The sequence below is a fragment of the Callospermophilus lateralis genome, chromosome 3 (genome assembly GCF_048772815.1).
Source record: "Callospermophilus lateralis isolate mCalLat2 chromosome 3, mCalLat2.hap1, whole genome shotgun sequence".
Taxonomy (NCBI): Eukaryota; Metazoa; Chordata; class Mammalia; order Rodentia; family Sciuridae; genus Callospermophilus; species Callospermophilus lateralis.
Window position 1 is genome coordinate 109,208,216 of NC_135307.1, and position 22,497 is coordinate 109,230,712.

Sequence of the window (22,497 nt, forward strand, 5' to 3'; positions counted from 1 at the left end):
TCAGCAGGCTTTCTAGATCTGTTCCTGCTTGGAGTGAAAGCTAATCCACCTTATTGTGTAGTTGACAGAATAGGAAAGGTAGGAACAATCAAAAGCTTAGCAGCTCAGGGACAGAAAGGGGTAAGAGATGAGGAGACTTTGTTCAGCAAAGGTGAACATAGAACATAAATTTAGTACACTAAAATACTAAGCCTACTTACGGTCAGATTTAGGGAAAAAAGAATACCTGCTGAATCCAAAATGGTGGCCCAGAATTCCTTTGTTTTGCAAGTAGAGTCATCTTCAGGACTTGAAAGTTTGTAAAGGGACACACAGTGTGGATTCTTCTGGTTACTATACTTACTTATAAAGAAGTCACAATGCTAGAGGAAAGAGAAATGATTATGTTTTTCCTCAAGGAAAAATCAAAAAAAGGTTATTTGCTGTTATGTCTGCACTAATGTTATAGCAAGAGTATAGTAAGAGTATGATTATGTACATATGTAACACTGAAGTTAAGGCTAAGTGTTTTAAAGCTTTTCCTAAGACAATGAGGCTTCTGCAGGTCAACTTCACCAATTTTCACACCATTCAAAAGGAACATTATATGAACAGAGGGTTTTAATACAACATAGTCTTATACCTGGCTGATGCAGCAAGAATGGGAATAGCCACGGTCGGTCAACCTTGTCACCTCTCCAGGATTTACATAACTGACCACATACAGGTGATGTTCTAAAGGAGAGTCTTTGGTGCCTTCAAAATATACCAGTCTTCTGACTTCATCAACCTGGATCTGCCACAATAATAATAACAACAAACAACAACAAAATCAGTACTAGCATAACCTCCAGCAAAGCCAGTAAGTAGTTCAACGACCAACCTTTAATTTTATTCAGAATTATTTGGTACCTTGACTCGTGCTTCTTTTTATTTTGCTACCAATGCTAGTAAGCGAATTGGTTTTGTTTATGACTTAGAGCTAACAACAGATACTGTCCAGAAAAAAATGAACAACTGAGTTATACACTGTATAATTTCCTATCTGGTTACAACATGTGCTTTTCTTGAAATAAGAGAATTATTTTTTTTACAGGAGGAAAAAATACTCTAGACTGTAGCTTAGGTCAACCATTCATGTAAACTTGAAAGAAACTAAATTTACAAAAGTGTTTTATCTGGGGTTGGGGCAGTAGCTCAGTGGTAGAGTGCTTGCCTCAAACATGTGAGGTGCTGGGTTCAATCCTCAGCACCACATTTTTTAGTTGTATATACCTATAACTAAAAAAATATTTTCAAGAAATCTATAAACTGCAACTTTTTTTTGTAAAAAAAAAAAAGTGCTTTATCTTTAGTTTGGGGAATAAGTGAACTCAATCATGCTATCAACAGTGGTATAGTTTATAAGTAAAAGCACTGATAAGATCATCCCCCCCCACCCAGTGCTGAATTGAATCCAGGGCCTTACATATGCTAGACAAGTGCTCTACAATATAGCCACATCCCAAGCCCTGAATAAGATATTTTAAGTCATCATTCAAAATTCAAAAAAACTGCAAGTAAATTCATAGATGAATTCACTTAGTATTCTTCTCACATTACTGTAATAGTCTAAGTAAATGGCTTTCTTTTGCTGTTCATTTAAAAAATCTTTTTACCAGTTTAGTGTTAAATAAAACTTAAAAAAATGTTTATGTAGCAAAGACAACACAGATAAATTTCTAACAGCAAGTATTTTTAAATGTCTCATTTTTTTCCAGGAAACTACTTCTTCATTAGACATTTTTTGGATGGCTAAATCCTTAAGTTAACACAGCTGCTATACTAAACAAATGTTCAAGAAGTTAGGACTAGTTCTGCTCTTAAAAGTCAGGCCTTTCAAAACTGAAGAAACAACCAGTCAATTCCTCAATACCACTTATAATGGTTTTTAATTTTCTTTATGTAACTACTTAGGTTCAACAGGATTCAACTCTTCTGGAGGGCTTAATGAACAAATTCCTGGGCCATGCTATCAGAGTTCCTTATTTAGGAGGTCTGGGATGGGTCCTAAAATCTGCATTTCTAACAAGTTCAAAGGTGATGTTGATATTTTAGTGCTATCTCAGGATCATACTCTGTTGAGGAAATAGTTTCAAGAGTAAAAGGTGCGGGCGCTGGGGTTGTAGCTCAGTAGTAGAGTGGGCGGTCACCTAATCCGTGAGAGGCCCTGGGTTGGATCCTCAGCACCACATACAAATAAAAAGATATTGTGTCTACCTACAATAAAAAAAAAAATAGAGTAAAAGATGCATAATTTTAAGTCTCAAAGCTTTACTCAATTATTGCCATCAGGAATCTTTGAGTAGAAACAATATCATTTGTAAAAGCAGAGAAGAAAAAAATAAAATAAAAGCAGAGAAGGAAAAGGGTAATTAAAGACAAAACAAAACAGAGTATATAAGGAAAATAGAAGAGGCAAAGAGAGAGTCACAACACACAAAAATAAGCTTGACATGAAAAAAATTGATGCACATTTTGGCCGATCACAGAAAGACGTTTAAGTTTCCCAAATAAGGATCAGATCTGTTTATATTCAATTTGGGGGGTTTCCCTCAGTATTAGCTGACGGTTCAACCAACACACTGCATAAAATTTATATTAGTGTAATCTTCTGTTATCAGAACCTAGAATTCCCAAAAGATTTTTCCCTCAGGTGACAGGAACATCCAAGGTCCCTAAACGGAGGAAAAAGAAAAAAAACAAATGTATATATATATATATATATATATATATATATATATATATATATATATATATATATATATATATGAATACGTAACCAGAAGGCTATGTGAGGCACTCAGTGGAATTAGATTTTAAGGGCTGTCTCTAATATTCTAAAGTTCTTACAAACAAAAACAAATATGGAAATCTGGATCTTCATTCTTTGTCCTAATCACCTTGGGGGCTATAGTGAATTCTATAGTAGCAAGGATATTGAATCTATCAATTTGAGGAAATCACATTTCAGCCTTCACTAAATCTAGAAGCATACATCAACTTAATTCTATGAGTCAGGCATATTGAAAGGACTGGAGTTTTTATAGAGCTAATAAAACTGGCCACCTATCTGAAATCTGAAACAAATGAAAGGTACTATAAAAAGTAAAAGTTAAAAAAAAATAGAATTCATTAAATTGCTACAAAAAGCCACACATTGAAAACAAAACAGAGGATGGATTTCCCCCGTCTTTTCTATCAATCCAAGCTCTATATAAATGCTGATTCCTCTTTGCAGGTGGTGGATGAAAAATAAATGTGAGATAAAATAAATGGGTGAATAAAAGAGAAGTACTTACAGGAATAGTAAATACAATTTCTAATGTAGGAAGGATAGAAGTAGTCTCTAATAGATTCAAAACTATATCCTAGCTCACAGCTTTTGCTAGACCCTAAAATATGGGTTAATTCCTTATCAAGAAGCAGCAATATATTTGAAAATGATGATCTTTAGTAACCAGAACATAACTAATACTAGGGTTATAAATTAGGTGAGATCTATAGTTCAAACTAAGAGTCTTCCTTTCTAAAAACTTGAGTTCCTTTAGGCCTTAACTTAATATTTTCAATTAAAAATAAATAAAGACATTTCAAAACACTGGGATCATATTAAGTTGTATTACTGACTTTTTTTCCACACAGTAGATGCTGACCAAACATATCAGTACAATAAAAGGACCTACATTAGATCCATGCCGGCCAAGCACTTCCCATTCACCACTGGTGATTGCTATTTCTTCTTTGATAGGACATTTGAAATCACCTAAAAATAATTACAGTTATAATTCAGTACTTTATACCAGTCTATAAGCAAATGAAACAACACAGAATAGTATTCTAAACTGTTTTTATTCCCCCAAAAGCTGCGTTTAAAAATGTTTGGAGTAATCGGGCTGGGGTTGTGGCTCAGTGGTAGAGCACTCCTAGCATGTGTGAGGCCCTGGGTTCAATCCTCAGTACCACATAAAAATAAATAAAATAAAGGTATTGTGTCCAACTACAACTAAAAAATATTTTTAAAAAATGTTTGGAGTAATGAAAATGTTTTAGAACTAGGTAGAGGTAGTGGTCGTATAACAATGTCAAGTACTAAATGCCCCTGAATTGTTTATTTTAAAAGGATTTAAAAAACTACAGTTAGAAAACAAAATCCAAGTGATGGGTTTCCACAATACTCTGAAATAACAATAAAATGACCCATGTAGATAATGTGAAAACAGCAAAATAGATTCTTAGGGCAAAGTCAGAAAATAACTCAAAAGCACCTGTGCTCCTCAACCTTTGGTTACACAGAGGCGTTAATGAGTTCACAAAGCATTTCTTCTAGAAATGGGACAAACTATAAGGCAAAGAAAAAAAAATTCAATATAATTTTTCTTCATGTGCCAAAAAATAAACTGGATAAGTTTTTACCATGCTATATGACAACATGCCCCATTTGTTTTTATTAGATTCTGTCTTGATGAGGCTCTCAGTGGCCTAAAGAGGTTAGAAAATGAAAATCATTTCTATTTTTCTAGCTGCTTGTATCCTGTAGGGAGTGACAGCAGAAGACTGCAAGTTTGAAGAAGAAGAAGAATTTTTCTTATAAAAATTCAATTAAGTACTTTGGACTTTATGGATAGAAAATAAAACATTATTTAACATAATAATAAGTACTAACAGTTTCACACTGTAGCCATTTAAGGAAGAAAGAGTAGGGAGAAGGAAAATGAAGTAGACATGAAAGAAAAGGAAGAAAATTTGAACCAAGAAAGCTTAATGAAAAAAAAGAAAGAGAAAAGCAAAGAAGAGGTAGATAAACTGAAGGACCCAAAAATTGACCATGATGGGGAACAGAGATGTTCTAAGATAATAACAGCCCTTTTTTTTTTTTAATCTCAATTTTGAGATCTTTTTTTTTTTTCTTTTTAAAGGGGGGTGGAGAGAGAGAGAGAGATAGAGAGAGAAAGAATTTTAATATTTATTTTTTTAGTTCTTGGCGGACACAACATCTTTGTTTGTATGTGGTGCTGAGGATCGAACCCGGGCCGCACGCATGCCAGGCAAGCGCGCTACCACTTGAGCCACATCCCCAGCCCACCAGACTTCTTTTGGAGATGTAGGTATTTAAAACAGAACAAAGGATGCAGGAAAAAACAGCAGTAAGTGGTGAGTTACTTTTACTGGTGCTTTTTATACCTAAGAAAGTTCTAAACACAAGAATTAGCACAATCCCCAGCCGATAACAGCCCTTTTTTATAGTCTTTAACTGGGGTATGAAATTTTAAGTTATCATCTTATTACTGTTCCAAAAAGTATTGTTTTAGTTACTTACTATTCATAGCTCTTTGGTCTTTATCATTAAATTTTGTGGAATTCCATAAGTGGATTTAATTTCTGAATAACAGAAGACCTGATAAGGGCAATTTCACACTCAGAGCTAAGCTAAGACTCTAAGGAAAGAAATTTGCCATCTTAAATATACAAGATCTTGACAGAAATTAGGCTAAGGAAATTAGCAAAGAGTAGATGGTATTTAATTTGCTATTGCTGGTCTCAGGATGCAGCTTACTTCTTCCCAACCACTAAATTAAAAAAACCATAATGAAAAAGGAAACCAATTAACTTAAATATTGGCAAAGAACTTGAAAAGACATTTCTCCAGGAAAAAAAAAAAAAAAAAAAAAAAAAAATATATATATATATATATATATATATATATATATATATAAATGGCTGATAAGAACACTGGAAAGATATTCAACAGGGGTTGGGGTTGTGGCTCAGCAGTAGAGCGCTCACTTAGCATGTGCCAGGCCCTGGGTTTGATCCTCAGCACCACATAAAAATAAATAAATAAAATAAGGTATTGTGTCCAACTACAACTAAAAAATAAATATTAAAAAAATATTCAACAACATTAATTATTAGGGAACTAAATTCAAAATTAAGAGATACCATTTCATATCCACTAGGATGTTTATTAACAAAAATCACCCAGGAAAACAAGTATTGTAGAGGATGTAAAGAAATTAAAATCCCTGAGCAAGCTGATGGGAATGTAAAATGGTATAGGTACTATCATTGGTGTCCCAATGGGATAGCCACTATGGAAGAAAAAAGTATGGCAGCTCTTCAGAAATTCCCCTTCTTGATACATATCCTAAAAAGAGTTGAAAAATGAGGGCCTGGAAGGTGTAGCTCAGTGGTAGAGCACTTGCCTAGCATGGGGGAGGCCCTGGATTAGAGTCCCAGTAAAATACACAGACACAGACACACAGACAGACACACACACACACACACACACACACACACACACACAAAGAATTGAAAGCCAGGACAGGAAGAGATATTTGTACACCCACATCCATAGCAGTGTTAATCACAATAGCCCAAAGGTAAAAGCAACCTAGATGTCCACCTCATAGATAATGGATAAATAAAATGGAATATATACATACAATGGAATATTATTAAACCTTAAAAAGAAAATTCTAACACTTGCCATAACATGGATAAATCTTAAGGACCTTATGCTACACAAAATAAGCCAATCTCAAAAGGACAAATTTTGAGTCCACTTAAATGAGATTATTTAGAGGAGTTAAATTCATAAGAATAGAAAGTGGTTGCCAGGAATTAGAAGAGGAGGAAATGGGGAATTACTACTTAATGACTAGTCTGTTTAGGGAAAAAAAAAAAAAAATTCTGGAGATGGGTGGTGGTAATGATCACACAACAATGTGAATGTACTTAATGCCACTAAATTGTACCCTTAAATATGATCAAATTGGCAAATTTTATTTTATTTAACCACAATTTTCTTAAAAGACATGTCAAGTCTAAATTATGAATGGCAGTAAAACATATAACTTAACATGAAGTGCTTACTATTTTAAAACAAACTCTATTTTTAAAAAAGAAAACTGAGGCTGGGCATAGGCAGTACATGCCAGTAATCCCATCTACCTGGGAGGATGAGGTAGGAGGATTACAAATTCAAGTCCAGCTTGTGCAACATTGCATGAGACCCTGTTTCAAACAACAACAAAGTAGAAAACTATAACTCAGTTTTAGAAAAATCTAGGAAAAGTAATTGATGTATCAATTCATTTTTTCTTGTGTTGGTTTTGCAATGATGGGGATGGAAAGCAAGGCCTTTTGCATGCTAGGAAAATGCTCTACCACTGAACTACCCCTAGCACCCCATTTCACTTTTTCTAGACGTACATATACATTCTGCATTACATTTCCCAGAATAACCATGACTGTTTTTTTTTGTTGTTGTTGTTGTTTGTTTGTTTGTTTTGTAGTTGTAGATGAACATGCCTTTATTTTATTTGTTTGTTGTTTTTTTAAATGCGATGCTAAGGATCAAATCCTGTACCTCACATGTGCTAGGCAAGCGCTCTGCCACTGCGCCACAGCTCCAGCTCCGAACCATGAGTTTTTAAAGATAAATTGACTTCAGTTAATAAAATATTTAATTTTACTTTAGGTAATTTAATTACGTCAATTTGAAGATCTATAATTATAAATTAACTTCAATGTAGAGGAAGAGTATAAGAAACACCTAGTGTGTAAAAATAACTAATAATATATAACATTTGATTTTAAAATTAAATTTATTTTGTAGTTCTAAGGATCAAACCTAGGATCTGTCTTATGAATACTAGGGCAAGTGCCACATCTCCAGCCCCCAAATAACATTTTTTAAATGTTAAAATATAAAACTATTTTTAATATAAAAATAATATGGGCTTATTGGGGCTGGGGTTCTAGCTCAGTGGTAGAACGCTTGCCTAGCATGCATGAGGCACTGGGTTTGTTCCTCAGCAACACATAAAAATAAATAAATAAAACAAAGGTATCATGGCCATCTACAACTAAAAATACTTTAGAAAAATATTCAATATGGGCTTACTTTAAGCAAACTAAAAACAGTCAACGTGAAAGTATAAAGCAAAAATAAGTATTCCCATTAATATTAATAATTTATTTTATATTCTTTGAAAACTTTGCTCTATTTTTGCACATGCATATATATGTATTGTAATTTAACTTAAATATTGTTAAGTGACGTAGGTACTGATGCTTATGAAGAATCCAAAAGAGACATTATATGCTCCTGTCTTATCCCACCTTCTGTACCAACATTTTTTCTTTTTTGAATAAAAAAGGATTTCTTACTTGGGGCAGGCAGCCCACCACTGGATCGCTTATATTTGCTCTCCTTTAAAATGGATGTGATTTTATATAAATGACGGAAACCCGTTTTACATTCAGAGGCAAAAATAAACTCAATTTCATCTTCGTGAGTTTGGGGAAAAACATGAAAGATGTCGTGGATCTGTAAAATGAATAGCTTAATTTACTATACACATTAATGAAAATACTACATAAATAATTCAATTAAGCTAGAGAAGGAAGAATTATTGGTAAACGTAATTAGAAAATATAAAGAACTGTCAGTGCTAGGGATATGGTATAGTTACAATATCAGGTTTTGCCTGAGCCTTTCATATTTACTTTACTTTAGATAAAAGTGTTCATCCATCAAGAAATACATGCTTCCAAACGAAAAAAGAAAAAAGATATGACCAAGATCCTTTGGTTCATAAGTGCGATGATTGGGTGTTCACGCTCTTATGTGAGATATGCCTCCCTCTAAAATTTATTACGACATCAGCACATTACCCATATGACATGAACTTTGAGGGGAAAAAAAATATGACCAAAAACTTCTTTCTATGATTTTTGAAACATGGTACAGTGTTTGTTTAATGATACATATCTTAACACAAAATGATGAGGAACAACATTTTTTACTTATGTTTTTCAAAGAGAAATATTCTATCAGGGAAGGAAAACAGATGTTTGTCTGTTTAGGTGAAATGCATTAAGCCTATATTCAGTTAGGAAGTAAAGTGGCTATATTTATTTTGTGTCTTATTTAAGTTTTTAATGCTAAAATGAAAAATGCAAAGAATTAAAACCTGGTATATTTTGGTATAGTTTACCAACTTAACAGAGAGAGACTTTTGTAGATTAAATTCTTAAAGTCCTCTCAGAAGCAAGAAGGGCTGAAGATTAAGCTGAATATTTTGATACCTAATGTATCCAGGAACAAATTCACACTGAGATGTCATTGCAATGGCATTTACTTTTTATCTACACACTCTTCCATTCTAAAACCATCATTCCAACTGAAATATTCAAACTAAGGAAATAACATTCGTAGTTCCTTTGAGCTTAAAAAAATGCATTTTGATATGCTATAAAACTTCATTTGCTTTAGCATTCTAAGGAAATATTTAGCCAAGTACAGGGAAAAAATGCATATACGTTTATCCAGATGTCTGTTGTTTCTTCATAGATAATGAGTGGTGTCACAGAATCAGGCACTGACTCGATGAGTCTCTGTCTCTCCATAGCATCATCTTCTACTGGGATAAATAATTCAGGCGAGATCAATACTATCTGTAGACGAGTTTGCGAACGATCTAGTAGGATGGACCAAGCACTATTTAAACAAATAAAGAAAAGCACCAGAAATAAAGAAGCTCTCAGAAAATGAATAATCCCTTATTCTCTTTCATGGCACCTACTGATTATTTCTATACTTACATTGAAAGAACTGCTTTATTATATCGTAAATTATTACTTATAAATAGCTAATTAAAAATACTCTACAGTTATTTTCAAAAGTATGAGGGCTAAGCATATATATGGCTTAGAGGTAGAACATTTGTCTAGCATGCATGAGGACCTGGGTTCAATCCCCAGCACCACAATTAAAAAAAAAAAAAAAAAGTTTGAATAGAGTTTTAAAAGTGGTTTTCTTTCAATTTCCAAAATCATTATTGGCCTTTGAAACTGTTTTTGCCCTTTAGTGCCTACAAATGCCAGTCTCATAAAAATCCTGTTGTCTACATAAGACATAAGAACTATATGCAATTATTCTCATAAGGCTCTATAAATATTTCTGCCTAAATTAAACAATTAAAAAATACTTATTTGGGCTGGGGTTGTGGCTCAGCGGTAGAGAGCTCGCCTAGCACATGCGATGCCCCGGGTTCGATCCTCAGCATCATATAAAGATAGGTGGATAGAGGTATTGTGTCCACTACAACTAAAAACTAAAAATTAAAAAAAAATATATTTATTTATGTGTGAGCCTTGAAGTCAGACAATTCAACTAAAAATAACACTGTAAACCATTAACGGCTAAGTAAGAGAATTAAAATGCAATACACTTATGCTTCTTGGATTATAAATCTGCCAGTTCCCTTAGTTCAGGAAAAATTCCTTGTGCAGAAATAACTATACTGCAAATTTACATGTGAAGGCAGCTCCCATTTCTAAAACTCTGGATCCTAAATTAGTTGTAAAGAGGTGACAATTTAACATACGCACTATTTTCCCTCAGGAGTCCATCCAGCTCTGGCAATATATTCAACTCCTTCAAAGAGAATCTCAAAAGGTTGAATTAGTTCTTTATCTATGACATCTGTAATCTATTAAAAAAGAAAAAAGGAATGTCGTTATAGAAGGTTTAGAAACATAATTAAGCTCACTAGTCTACTTAAATCATCATCTGTAACACCAGACTTCTTTTTTTTTAAATTTTTTTTTTTTTTTAGAGAGAACTTTAATATTTATCTTTTAGTATTTGGCAGACACAACATCTTTGTTTGTATGTGGTGCTGAGGATCGAACCCGGGCCGCACGCATGCCAGGCAAGCGCGCTACAGCTTGAGCCACATCCCCAGCCCACCAGACCTCTTTTGGAGATGTAGGTATTTAAAACAGAACAAAGGATGCAGGAAAAAACAGTAGTAAGTGGTGAGTTACTTTTACTGGTGCTTTTTATACCTAAGAAAGTTCTAAACACAAGAATTAGCACAATCTAAACATCTTTTCCTTTAAGTTTATACTAGAAGAAATAATCTTGATAATAAATTATATAATCAAGTTTTAATCACTTTAGACTCTAGAATCTAAGAAAAATAATAATCCTCGGTTCCCTATATTTTAGTTTAAAAATATATTTGTGTAATATATGTTTGAAATGCCCTGGACAAGCAATTTTTTTTTTCCTTTAAAGGTCTAGCAAACAAAATTTAAAAAATAAATACATGCTCTAAAACGGGCAAAGGATCTGAATAGATAGTCCTCCAAAGAAGATATATAAGTGGCTAATAAACAGGAAAAAATGTTCAACTTCATTAGCCATAAGGGAAATGTAAAGCAAAATCAACATGAGCTATCACTTCAAACCCACCAGGATGGCTATTATAGATAAGATGGTTAATAACAAGTGTTGGTGATGATGTGGAGAAATTGGAAACCTCATACAATGCTAGTGGGAAAATAAATAGCGCATGCAGCTACTTTAGAAATCAGTTTAGCACTTTCAAAAAAGATTAAACATAGAGTTAACATATGACTTAACAGTTTTACTCCAAAGGATATACCCTAGAGAAATGAAAACATAAATCCACACAAAAGCTTGTATATACATATTCAGGCAATTTTATTCTTAACATCGAATAAGTATAAACAACACAAATATCCATGAACTGATGAATGGATAAATAAAATGAGGTGTTTCATACAATGAAACATTACTTAGCAATAAAAGAAATGAAGTACTCAAGCTGGGGATGCAGTTCAGTGGTAGAATGGTGCCATGCATGAGACCTTAGATTTAAACCCCAGTATCACCAAAAAAAGGAGAAATAAGTACTAGAACATGGTGCATTTGAAAACATTAATTTAAAAGCAGTCAGACAATGTATTATATGATTTAATTTATATGAAATGTCCAGAATAGGACATAATCTAGAGAGATAGAAAGCAGATCAGTGGTTATTTATGGTTAGTGATATGGGGAGGTTGGGTGAATGATGGCTAAGAGGTGTTGGGTTTCTTTCTGAAGTGCGACAATGTTCTAAAATTGACTGGTTGCCCAGCTCTATGAATGTACTAAAAGCCAATGAATTTTTAAATGAGTAAATCGTATTGTATGTGAATTGTATCTCAGTAAAGTTATGTAAAAAAAGTCTAGCAGAGAGGACTGATTTTTAACTTGTGAGCACGCAGTTCATAAATATCTGACTGATCACATGGAAACTAGAGTACAAGAGAAATGTAGGATATTTAACCCTCCATAGATATTTACCCAATACAGAAGGTAAATCACTAGTTTTTTTTTTCTTTTTAAAAACTGTTTTTAGTTGTACATAATAGTAGAATCCCTATTGACATAGACAAACATGGAATATATTCTAATTCAGACCCCAGTACCTCTCCTTCCCCTTCCCTTTTCCCACCCCAATTCCTTCCCTCTACTGATCTTTCTGCCATTTACCCAGTTATTTTTTTTTAAATTAATTTCTTGTACACAATGGTGAGATTCACTGTGGTATACTTATATATGTACATTGGAAAGTTATGTCAGATTCATTCCACTGTCTTTCCTTTTCCTATCCACCTAAAATATTTTCTTGATCTCAAGAATATCAAAGACTATTATAGCAGGGTTTTAAAAATATATTTTAATTGCATGAATCATTTGCTGCCTTGTTCTTTCCTTCATGTTCCATTCAGAGAACTAGGCTCTTTGTATTAGGCACTTTTCAGGGTAGAGAACTACATACATAGTATAAAGTCAATAATGAGTTGCTCTTCTGCAAATGTGGAAGTCCTCTGAAAAGAAAATGTAAGGAATTCTAGTACAGACCGGCCTGATGAACATACATGCAAATGCCCTCAACAGAATATAAGAAAACTGAATCCAATATCACATTCAAAAGATCATATACCACAACCAAGTGAGATTTAACCCTGGGATGTAAAGATGGTTTGAAATATAATAATCAATTAATGTGACACACCATATTAAGAGAATGAACAAAAAAGAGCACATGATCATCTCAACAGCCTAGAAAGATATTTAATAAAATTCAACACCCTTTCATGAAGAAAACAAATTAGATATGGAAATAATTTATATCCATATAATAAAGTTCACATATGAAATAAAATTTTTTATTCTAATTTGTTACATATGACACCAGAATGCATTACAATTCATATTACACATAAAGAGCACAATTTTCATGGTTATATACAAAGTATATTCACACCATTCATGTCTTCATACATGTACTTAGGGTAATGATGTCCATCTCTTTCTACCATCTTTTTTACTTCCTTGCCCCCTCCCTTCCCCTCCCTCCCCTTTGCCATATCTAAAATTTGTCTAATCTTCCCATGCTCCCCCTCCCAACCCCACTATGAATCAGAAAAACATGGAACACTTCAAGAATTTGCGTGTTATCCTCGCACAGGGGCCATGCTAATCTTCTTTATATTGTTCCCATTTTACTATATGTGCTGCCAAAGCAAGCACTAAATCACTAATTTTTAACACTGAAGAATTAATAAAGGCAAAGAAGAAAAAGTATTGGAAAGGAGTGGCAAACATGGATATCCCTATATTCATATCTTGGGAATCAGCAGTAAGTTTGGAAGTATAAAATTTTTGGTCGGCCTAAAAATCATGATCCATAGATATCTTGGCAAGTCCAAATCCAAAAAAAAAAATTTTTTTTAAAAGTTATCAAAAGCCCTTACTAGATTGATTAGATTAGTTAGAGGGCACAGAAGTCAACTCAACAGTTAATACTTACCCTTCCTTCAGCATCAACCATTATTTCCGACATCTTAAAAGTGACTTTTGGATTTGCTGTGCCTTTAGAAAGAGACATAAGTGAGTAGTAATGTATATCTAAAATTACTGGCACTAATTGAGCTAGATTAATCCTCTTTATACTTTAGTTAAGCTGGTAATACTGAAGATAGCTACAGCTTTTTTTTTTTTTTTTTTTTTTGTGGTGCTGGGGATTGAACCCAGGGCCTTGTGTATGAGACAAGCACTCCACCAACTGAGCTATATTCCCAGCCCAATAGTCAGAGCTTTATTACACAGGAATCTCAGGAGGAAATGAATGAATACAAAGGCCATCTTAAATTCAAACTTTTAAATATGGATATTAAAAAAAAGAGGCTAAAAAAACCTGAAGGATCAGTATAAAATAAAAGGAAATTCTGTACCATTTTAAAAAATGAAAGCTGTGAACAGTAAAATAGACAAAAAATTACTAATTTATTAAGAACAGAATTACTAAAAAAAAACTTTATTTGGCAGAGAAGATACTTATTTTCTTTTTTTTGAAGGTATTGGGGATTGAACCTAGGGCTTTGTACATTCTAGACAAGTGATCACTGAGCTACATCCCCTACATGCCCGCTTTTTTATTTTTTGACACAGGGTTTCACTATATTGCCCATGTTGGCCTCAAACTCGCAATTCTCCTGTCTTAGCCTCCCAAGTAACTGGGATTACAGATATGCGCCACCACGTTCAACCACCTCCTTATTTGTTTCTTGAAGTAAACAGTGTTGTAGACATCTCCACTTTGAAAATAATTTTTTTTAAACATTTATTTTTTAGATGTAAATGGACACAACACAATGCCTTTATTTTTATATGGTGCTGAGGATTGAACCTGGGTCCCGCCTGTGCTAGGCGAGTGCTCTACTGCTGAGCCACAATCCCAGCCCTGAAAATAATTTTTAAAATCTATTTTAGTGACAACACACTATCCTTATTAAGGTTGTAAATAACCAAATAACCAATGCTGACTACACCTTAGAATGACTACAGGAGGAAATCTTATTTGGAAGGGGGAAATGAATGAATACAAAGGTCAATGGAACACAATACCTGTTTTAGGATAACGAAATGAATCTGCTCTCCTTGTTTCCAACAAAGGGGATGTAACATGAATAATTTCCACTTCTGATTCATCATTTTCTTCATATAGAATTCTAAGAATTTTACCACCATTAGGAGCTTAAAAGGAATTTAGATATTGTGAATTTAGAAGAATTACTCCAGAAAATAATCATAACTAACTATTCCCTCTAATATTAGATTTCTTTTTTTTTTAATATTTATTTTTTAGGTGTAGATGGACACAACACAATGTCTTTATTTTTTATGTGGTGCTGAGGATTGAACCTGGGTCCCACCTGTGCTAGGTGAGCGCTCTACTGCTGAGCCACAATCCCAGCCTCACTAGTATTAGATTTCTGATAATGAAAAATAATTTGTGTACAAAATGTGCTACTTATTTATTTATTTAGTGGTGTGGGGGATTGAACTCAGGGCCTCACACATGCTAGGCAAGTGCTCTGCCACTTAGCCACACCCTCAGCCCACAATGCCTTTTACATATAAAAATATAACTTGTCTTTGTAATAGCAAAGGGAGTTACTGCTTACTCCTATTACTTGTTACTGGTTCTTTTGGGGAAAAAAACTGAAGATGATACATACATATTTTTTAAACAGGGGAAAACATTATTTTTTTAAATTTTCTTTATTTTTTTTTAGTTTTAGATGGGCACAATACCTTTATTTTATTTATTTATTTTTATGTGGTGCTGAGGATTGAATCCAGTGTCTCCCACATACTAGGCAATGTCTCTACCACTGAGCTACAACTCCAGCCCCAGGGGAAGACTTTTTTGAAGGGCTGTGTCTTTGCATACTTTAAAATGCATTATTTGTTAAAAAGGGAATTATTTAATTTATAATATTTCCTACAAAGTGTTATTTAAATAGAATCCAGTTATTTTGAATCATTTACTTGTATAAAAATCTGATCTAATAAAATATAATTATGGCAAAATATTTTATACCTTAAAATTAAATATAAATATTTAAAAATAAATATTTGTCCCTTGGATGTGTGGGCCATAAAAGGTATTAATGGATAATAACCAACGTTTTAAAAACCAACACAGGAAAGGGTAATAGTATCAGAGTGCACTGCATATAAGGATAAATATTGCTTCATAAAATTTGTTTTATCTATAAAGTATATGTAAAATTATTAGATCATGATTATAACCAAATTTCTAACTGGATCATGGTCAAAAAGTTGTAAGTTATTACTTTAGAGAGTTGTTTTGCAGGCAATGAAATACTTGCACAGTCATCCACTGGTTTGGTTATCTGTTCATGCAAACTCTTGTCAATCATGCTTTTCAGTTGGCCTTGAACTTGTAAAAACCCTGGCTCAGCTCCCTGAGTTGCTGGGATTATAGATGTATGCCACTGTGCGTGGCTCTAATCATACACAGAAACTCATTAAGGAGTGGTCTTTTAAATTTTGCTATAATATTGCCAAAATTACCAAAAACAGTTTGTAGGTGAAAAATTGGCAAAGAAAATCAAGAACCTGAGGTACTAAACTATAATACCGTTGTTTTCAGTAGAATTCATTATGGTGAGATATAGAGTCTATGTATTTGTTCTACAAAACCAGTATCTAATCATTATTACTTTAGTATCTATTATCTGATATTCAGAATCTGTATACTTAACCAATTGACAGGTGAATCTTTTAATATTTCAATTGACCTATAATACATTATTTTGAACTTCCTTACTTGTTTCAGCTTCTGGACACCACCAATAGCCAGAATATCTATCAAATTCTTCTTGAAGAACAAAGGTAGCAACTCCAGCTGATCTGGGATCCTCTTCCATGTTAGCTAACTCTAGACAAACATAAAAAACAAAATCACAAAAAGCTATTTTTTCATAGTACAAAGAAAACAATATAATTCCGTTTATTTTGAAAGGTAGCTGAGTAGAGTGATGAACTCTAGAACCAAATGGATTGAGTTCAAGTTTGAGCTCCAATGTTTACCTATTGTCTAACATTAGGCAAATGGATCTCATTCCACTGCAGTATTCCATTTGCAAATGGGACTTTATTAGGTTGTTATGAGGCTTAGATTAATTAACTTACATAAAATGCTAAGAATAAAGCCTGGACCATAGTACATGCTCCATAAGAGTTATTACTTTTCCACCAGGCACAGTGGTGCATGCCTGTAATCACAATGAACCGGGAGACTGAGACAGGAGTATCAAAAGTTTGAGGCTAGTCTAGGCAGCTTAGTAAGACCTCATTTCAAAATAAAAAATAAAGAAGAATGGGATATGATGTGGTGGAGCACCCCTGGGTTCAATCCCCAGTACTTAAAGGAAAAAAAATTACTTTTCCATTTACTCAGAATGATGAAAAAAAGAAACTCTTCTATACAAAGAAACACATCTTTACAGACTTAGAACATTAGTGAGGCCCTAGGTTTGATCTCCAGTGAGAGACAGACAGACAGACACATACACACACACACACAAAAAAAAACACACACACACACACACACACCAGTTTACTAGACTAGTTTTTTTCTTTTCTTTTTCTTTTTTTCTTTTTTTTTTTTTTTGGTGCTGGGGATCAAACCTAGGGCCTTGTGCATGCAAGGCAAGCACTCTACCAACTGAGCTATATCCCCAGCTCCTTAGAATAGATCTTACAGATCACATAATTCAATCATTCCTCCCATTCAACCAGACCAGCTCAGCTTTTATCTGTTTACACTTAGGTTGTTAACAAATAGTATGAAGGGAACTCTTGTTTTAAAAAAAAATCCTGTTGGGCCTGGGGATATAGATCAATCGTAGCACTTAGCATGTACTAGGCCCTTGGTTCAATACTTAGCACCAAAACCAACAAATAAATCAATTCACAAAATCATAATTATATTAGATTTTATGTGATACAGCAATGTTTATATACTTCATGACTGGTCTCATTCTGAGATTCATCAATGTTGTCACATGTATCTGTAATTCATTCCTCTTTACTGCTAAACTGTATTCCATTTAAACTATCCCCACCTCACCCCATTCAACAGTGGGGATTGAACGTATGAGTGCTGTACCACTGAACTATATCCTATTTCTTTTTTATTCTGAGACAATGTCTTGCTAAGTTGCCCAGGTTGATCTCAAACTTTCAATCCTCCTGCTTCAGTTTCTGGGTAGCAAGGATTACTGGTATGCACCATCATGTCTTGCTATACCATAGCAAGATTAATAATAGATTTAAAATCCATTCATCTGTTAATTTATGTTTGGGTTGCTTCTAGTTTTGGGCTATTATGAATAAAAATGCCACAGACATTCTTTTTTTTAAATATTCACTTTTTAGTTGTAGTTGGACACAATACCTTTATTTCACTTATTTATTTTTATGTGGTGCTGAGGATTGAACCCAGGGTCTCGCACATGCGAGGCGAGCACTCTACCGCTGAGCCACAACCCCAGCTCCCCATAGACACTCTTTATAGAATATTTTTAAACATTTGTTTTAATTTCTCTTGAACAAGTAAATACCTAGGAGTGGAGTGACTGGGTACAAAGGAAAATATATGTTTAACTTGATCAGAAACTGATAGTTTTCCAAAGTATTTGTGATATTTTATACTCTTAACCAGCAATGTGTGTAAGTTCTACAATGTTTGGTGTAGTCTAGGTGTGTAGTAATATTTCATTATGATTTTAATTTTCTAAACAAGTCCGCCCTCCCTTTTTTTTGAGATACGGTCTCACTATGGGGTTGGCCAGGCTGGTCTCAAATTCCTGAGCTCAAGAGATCCTCCCAGGGGCTGGGGTTGTAGCTCAATGGTAGAGCACTTGCCTAACGTGTATGAGGCACTGGGTTCACTCCTCAGAACCACATAAAAATAAATAAGTAAAATAAAGTTTTTTTTAAAAAAAAGAGATCTCCCATTTCAGTCTCTAGAGTGCTGGGACTATAGACATGTACCACTATGCCCAGCTTAGGCAAGTTTTGACTTATTTTTGGTTATCTGTATTTTCTAGATTGTCTCATATCAATGAGCAGTAGAAACCAATATTCCCTTATCTAAAAAATTTGAGTCTAGAAGCATTTGGTGTTCAGAATGTGGAGGATTTTCCATATATTATACACCTACATATATTATGTAACATCTCCAATAGGGTAAGCAAATGAGCGGTAATCCAACACCCTAATATTCCTGCAGCAAACATGAATAGGCACACTAAGTAGGATTAAGATTATAAATATCCTCAGGGCAGTTCAAGTCAGGTTTGCGATGAAGTGAGTTTTAGCCCTTAGCTAATGAAAATTAAACTGAGTTTTCAGAGCTTTTTCAATTTTGGAATTAATAATAGAGCAAAGACCAGTGCTTACTTTCCTTCAATCTTTCAACTATCCCAAAATTATACCACAACCTGATTTTATATTTTGTCCTCTTTTAGATATGAGGATGGTTATTACTCATTTGTACCTCCCTATTACTTATTACAGAGACCTCAATTATTGATTTACTTATGAACTGAATAAATGGTATCATCTTATCATCCCAATAAGAGGAGTTAAATTTAGGAGCAGAAGCTAGTTTTTATTTACTTTTTTTTTTTCCTTCTATCATATTAGGCAGAGAATAAACATGCACACGCTGACTGATTAAACTTACTTTCTGAAGTGAACTTTCACTTAGACCCTATTACAAATAAGGAGACTGGATTGATGATGCTCCTTCCCCCTCTCTCTTTCTATCTAAACACTTGTGTCCACAGCACTTAGCACTTTACACACAAGCACAGCTCTAAACAATTCACAAATATTAACTCACTAAAGCCTTATAACAATCCCATGTTGAGTAGTAATTAAGATTTTTACAGATAGAGAAATTAAGAGAGAGGTTAAATAACTTCACAAGGTCACAGAATTAACAGATGGTAGATCTAGGACTCAAACTCAAGTAATCTGGTTCTCCATTATTTTATATTCTCTATCTATATTCTTAATAATACATTAGTACTAAATTGTGTGTGTGTTTTTTTTGTTTTGTTTTGTTTTTGGTACTGGGGATTAAACTCAGGGGCATTCAACCACTGAGCCACATCCCCAGCCCTATTTTGTATTTTATTTAGAAACAGGGTCTCACTGAGTTTCTTAGTGCCTCACTTTTGCTGAGGCTGGCTTTGAACTCATGATTCTTCAGCCTCAGCCTCCCGAGCTGGAAGGATTACAGGTGTGTGCCACCATGATAGGTAGTGCTAAAATTAATAAACACACCATATATTATATGTGCAGTAAAAAGATGAATAAAAAGACAAATGTAACACCCTGCAGGATTTCAATACTTTCTAATTTAAATTCTGTCAATCATCAATTCTGGTGAACAGCAATTTTATAGAAGGAAAAGACTAAAAATGCCCTAATTTTGACAGTTATGTTAGAATTTTGTAGTCCCAACCTCAATAACAATAACTGTTACATAGTGAATACTCAATGTTAAAAGCATGAAAAAATGGCTAGGATTCTCAACACACATTTACGAGCCAATCACCCTAATATTTCTGCTGCCAGTGGTAGCTGTTCTGATTTCCTGACTTCAAAGGGAGAACCATTAAATACTAAAACCTGCACTTAAGAGTCTCCCTATTCCACTCCCCCTTCTGTCTTTTGATCTTGTATTATGTCATGTAACTTCAGTAATTTCAATAGTCAAGCTTTGGTGTCCCTGTTATAATCTTGTTTTTCTCAAATATGACTTCCACAAAGTATCCAGAACAATTTATTTATAAAATGACTAAAACCCATACCACCCAACAGCTGAAGACCTCCACATCATGATAAAGTTCTTATCGAGATATAGTCTTCCTTGCCCTGGTTCTTTTGAATCAGTCCTTATACTTTTGGATACCATACTGCTAACTTCTCACACAGACCACAACATCTTTTGCATCTACCTTTCTTACACAGTTCCCTTTTCTGGGATGTACTGGCTAATGTAAGACAGTATTTGGTATCAATTTAGGTGTCATCTTTTCTGGGACGTCTTCCCTGATGACTCTTTCTATTTGGTCCTCTATAACATCTTGTATTTGACTCTTACTTTGCTTAATTGTCATCTGTTTATGTAGCTTCCTTGAAGAACAGGCCTATATCTTATTCAATTTCATATCCTTAGTACAGATGTACTGAAAAGAATTAGTTCAAGGACCTTCCTCAGACACCAAAATCTATGAATGTTCAAGACTCTTCATAAAATAGTATAGTATTTGCATTTAACCTATTGCGCATTCTCATGTATGTTTTAAATAATCTCGAGATTACTTTCAATACAAGAAAAAAATAGTCTATACATGTTCAATACAAACACAACCATTGTAAGCCTAACTGCATAGTACATGAATGAGACATGAGATGATCAATGATCAAATAAATACTGGAAAGAGAAAGAGAATCTATGCAATGGTGGGAGGCCATAGCAAGGTGTTCCTATACATCATTTGTGGGGATTTAGTATAGTGCTTGAAATATAAAAATTTCAAGTTTTGCTTTGAACTCTCTGGAATTCTTTTCCTAAAATTTTTCTGCTTTTCGTATGTGTGGTGCTTGGGATTGAACCTAGGGCCTCACATGTGGCAGGTAAGTGCTCTATCACTGAGCCACATCCCTAGCCTCTTCCTAAATGTTTTGATCTGCAGTTAGATGAGAAACCTATAGATAGAGAACTGGTTGTACCCGCCACATTATTTGGCACACCAGAAATTAAGTAAATTTTGGTTGCTTAATTGAATGTTAAGAGATTTTTAAAGGCTGGGGATGTGGCTCAAGCGGTAGCGCGCTCATCTGGCATGCATGCGGCCCGGGTTCGATCTTCAACACCACATACAAACAAAGATGTTGTGTCCGCCGAAAACTAAAAAATAAATATTAAAAATTCTCTCTCTCTCTCTCTCTCTCCCCCTCTCTCACTCTCTAAAAAAAAAAAAAAAGAGATTTTTAAAAATATTTTTTTAGATGCTGATGAACCTTTATTTTATTCATTTATTTATATGCAGTGCTGAGAATCGAACCCAGTACCTCGCACATGCTAGGTAAGCGCTCTACCACTGAGCCACAACCCCAGCCCTAGAAGACATTTCTTGACTATTAATTTAGCACTCTATTAATATAAATGACTCAGGTTTTAAGTTTCAAAAATACGGATTATCCTCATGATGAAAAAGTATTTGCTGGGACTGGGGCTGTAGCTCAGTAGCAGAATGCTTGCCTTGCACGTGTGAGGCACTAGGTTCCATCCTCAGCACCACATAAAAATAAATAAGGGGCTGAGGTGCAGTTCATCAGTAGAGTGCTTTCCTAGTACATGTGAGGCATTGGGTTCAATCCTCAGTACCACAAATAAGTACTAAAAAAATAAATAAAATAAAGACATGCTATCCATCCACAACTATAAAAAAAATTTTTTTAAGTGTTTGCTGTTAACTACTGCAGGCTAAAACAATTTAGCTCAAATTCAACCTTGAGCTAGGTGCAGTGGTACACACCTGTAATCCCAGTGATTTGAGAGGCTGAGATAGGAAGATTGCAAGTTTGGAGTCAGCCTCAGCAATTTAGCAAGAACCTGTCTCAAAATAAAAAATAAAAGGACTGAAGTTTTGGCTCAGTAGTAAAGCACCCCTCCCAAATACCAAAAATAAAAATAAAATAAAAGGAATGCA

At 34.1% G+C, this 22,497-nt stretch overlaps 1 protein-coding gene and 2 non-coding genes across 12 annotated transcripts in view; 1 reads left to right on the forward strand and 2 right to left on the reverse strand.

Annotated features, from left to right (window-relative positions):
- Dpp8 (dipeptidyl peptidase 8) overlaps positions 1–22,497 on the reverse strand; it is a 61,310-nt gene that overhangs the window by 16,782 nt on the left and 22,031 nt on the right. For all 10 annotated transcript variants that reach the window (XM_076850962.2, XM_076850963.2, XM_076850961.2 and 7 more), the window contains 9 exons: positions 16,530–16,640; positions 14,798–14,926; positions 13,701–13,762; positions 10,420–10,520; positions 9,349–9,526; positions 8,194–8,353; positions 3,705–3,784; positions 623–775; positions 227–362 (listed from right to left, as the gene is read on the reverse strand). In XM_076850962.2, the coding sequence (XP_076707077.1) occupies positions 227–362; positions 623–775; positions 3,705–3,784; positions 8,194–8,353; positions 9,349–9,526; positions 10,420–10,520; positions 13,701–13,762; positions 14,798–14,926; positions 16,530–16,640 (1,110 nt within the window). The remainder of the gene's footprint in view (positions 1–226; positions 363–622; positions 776–3,704; positions 3,785–8,193; positions 8,354–9,348; positions 9,527–10,419; positions 10,521–13,700; positions 13,763–14,797; positions 14,927–16,529; positions 16,641–22,497) is intronic.
- On the forward strand, positions 8,609–8,710 carry LOC143396182 (small nucleolar RNA U13). The gene has a single exon (XR_013091054.1). It is a non-coding gene; the product is annotated as a small nucleolar RNA U13 (small nucleolar RNA).
- LOC143395983 (U6 spliceosomal RNA) lies at positions 13,314–13,420 on the reverse strand. The gene has a single exon (XR_013090887.1). It is a non-coding gene; the product is annotated as a U6 spliceosomal RNA (small nuclear RNA).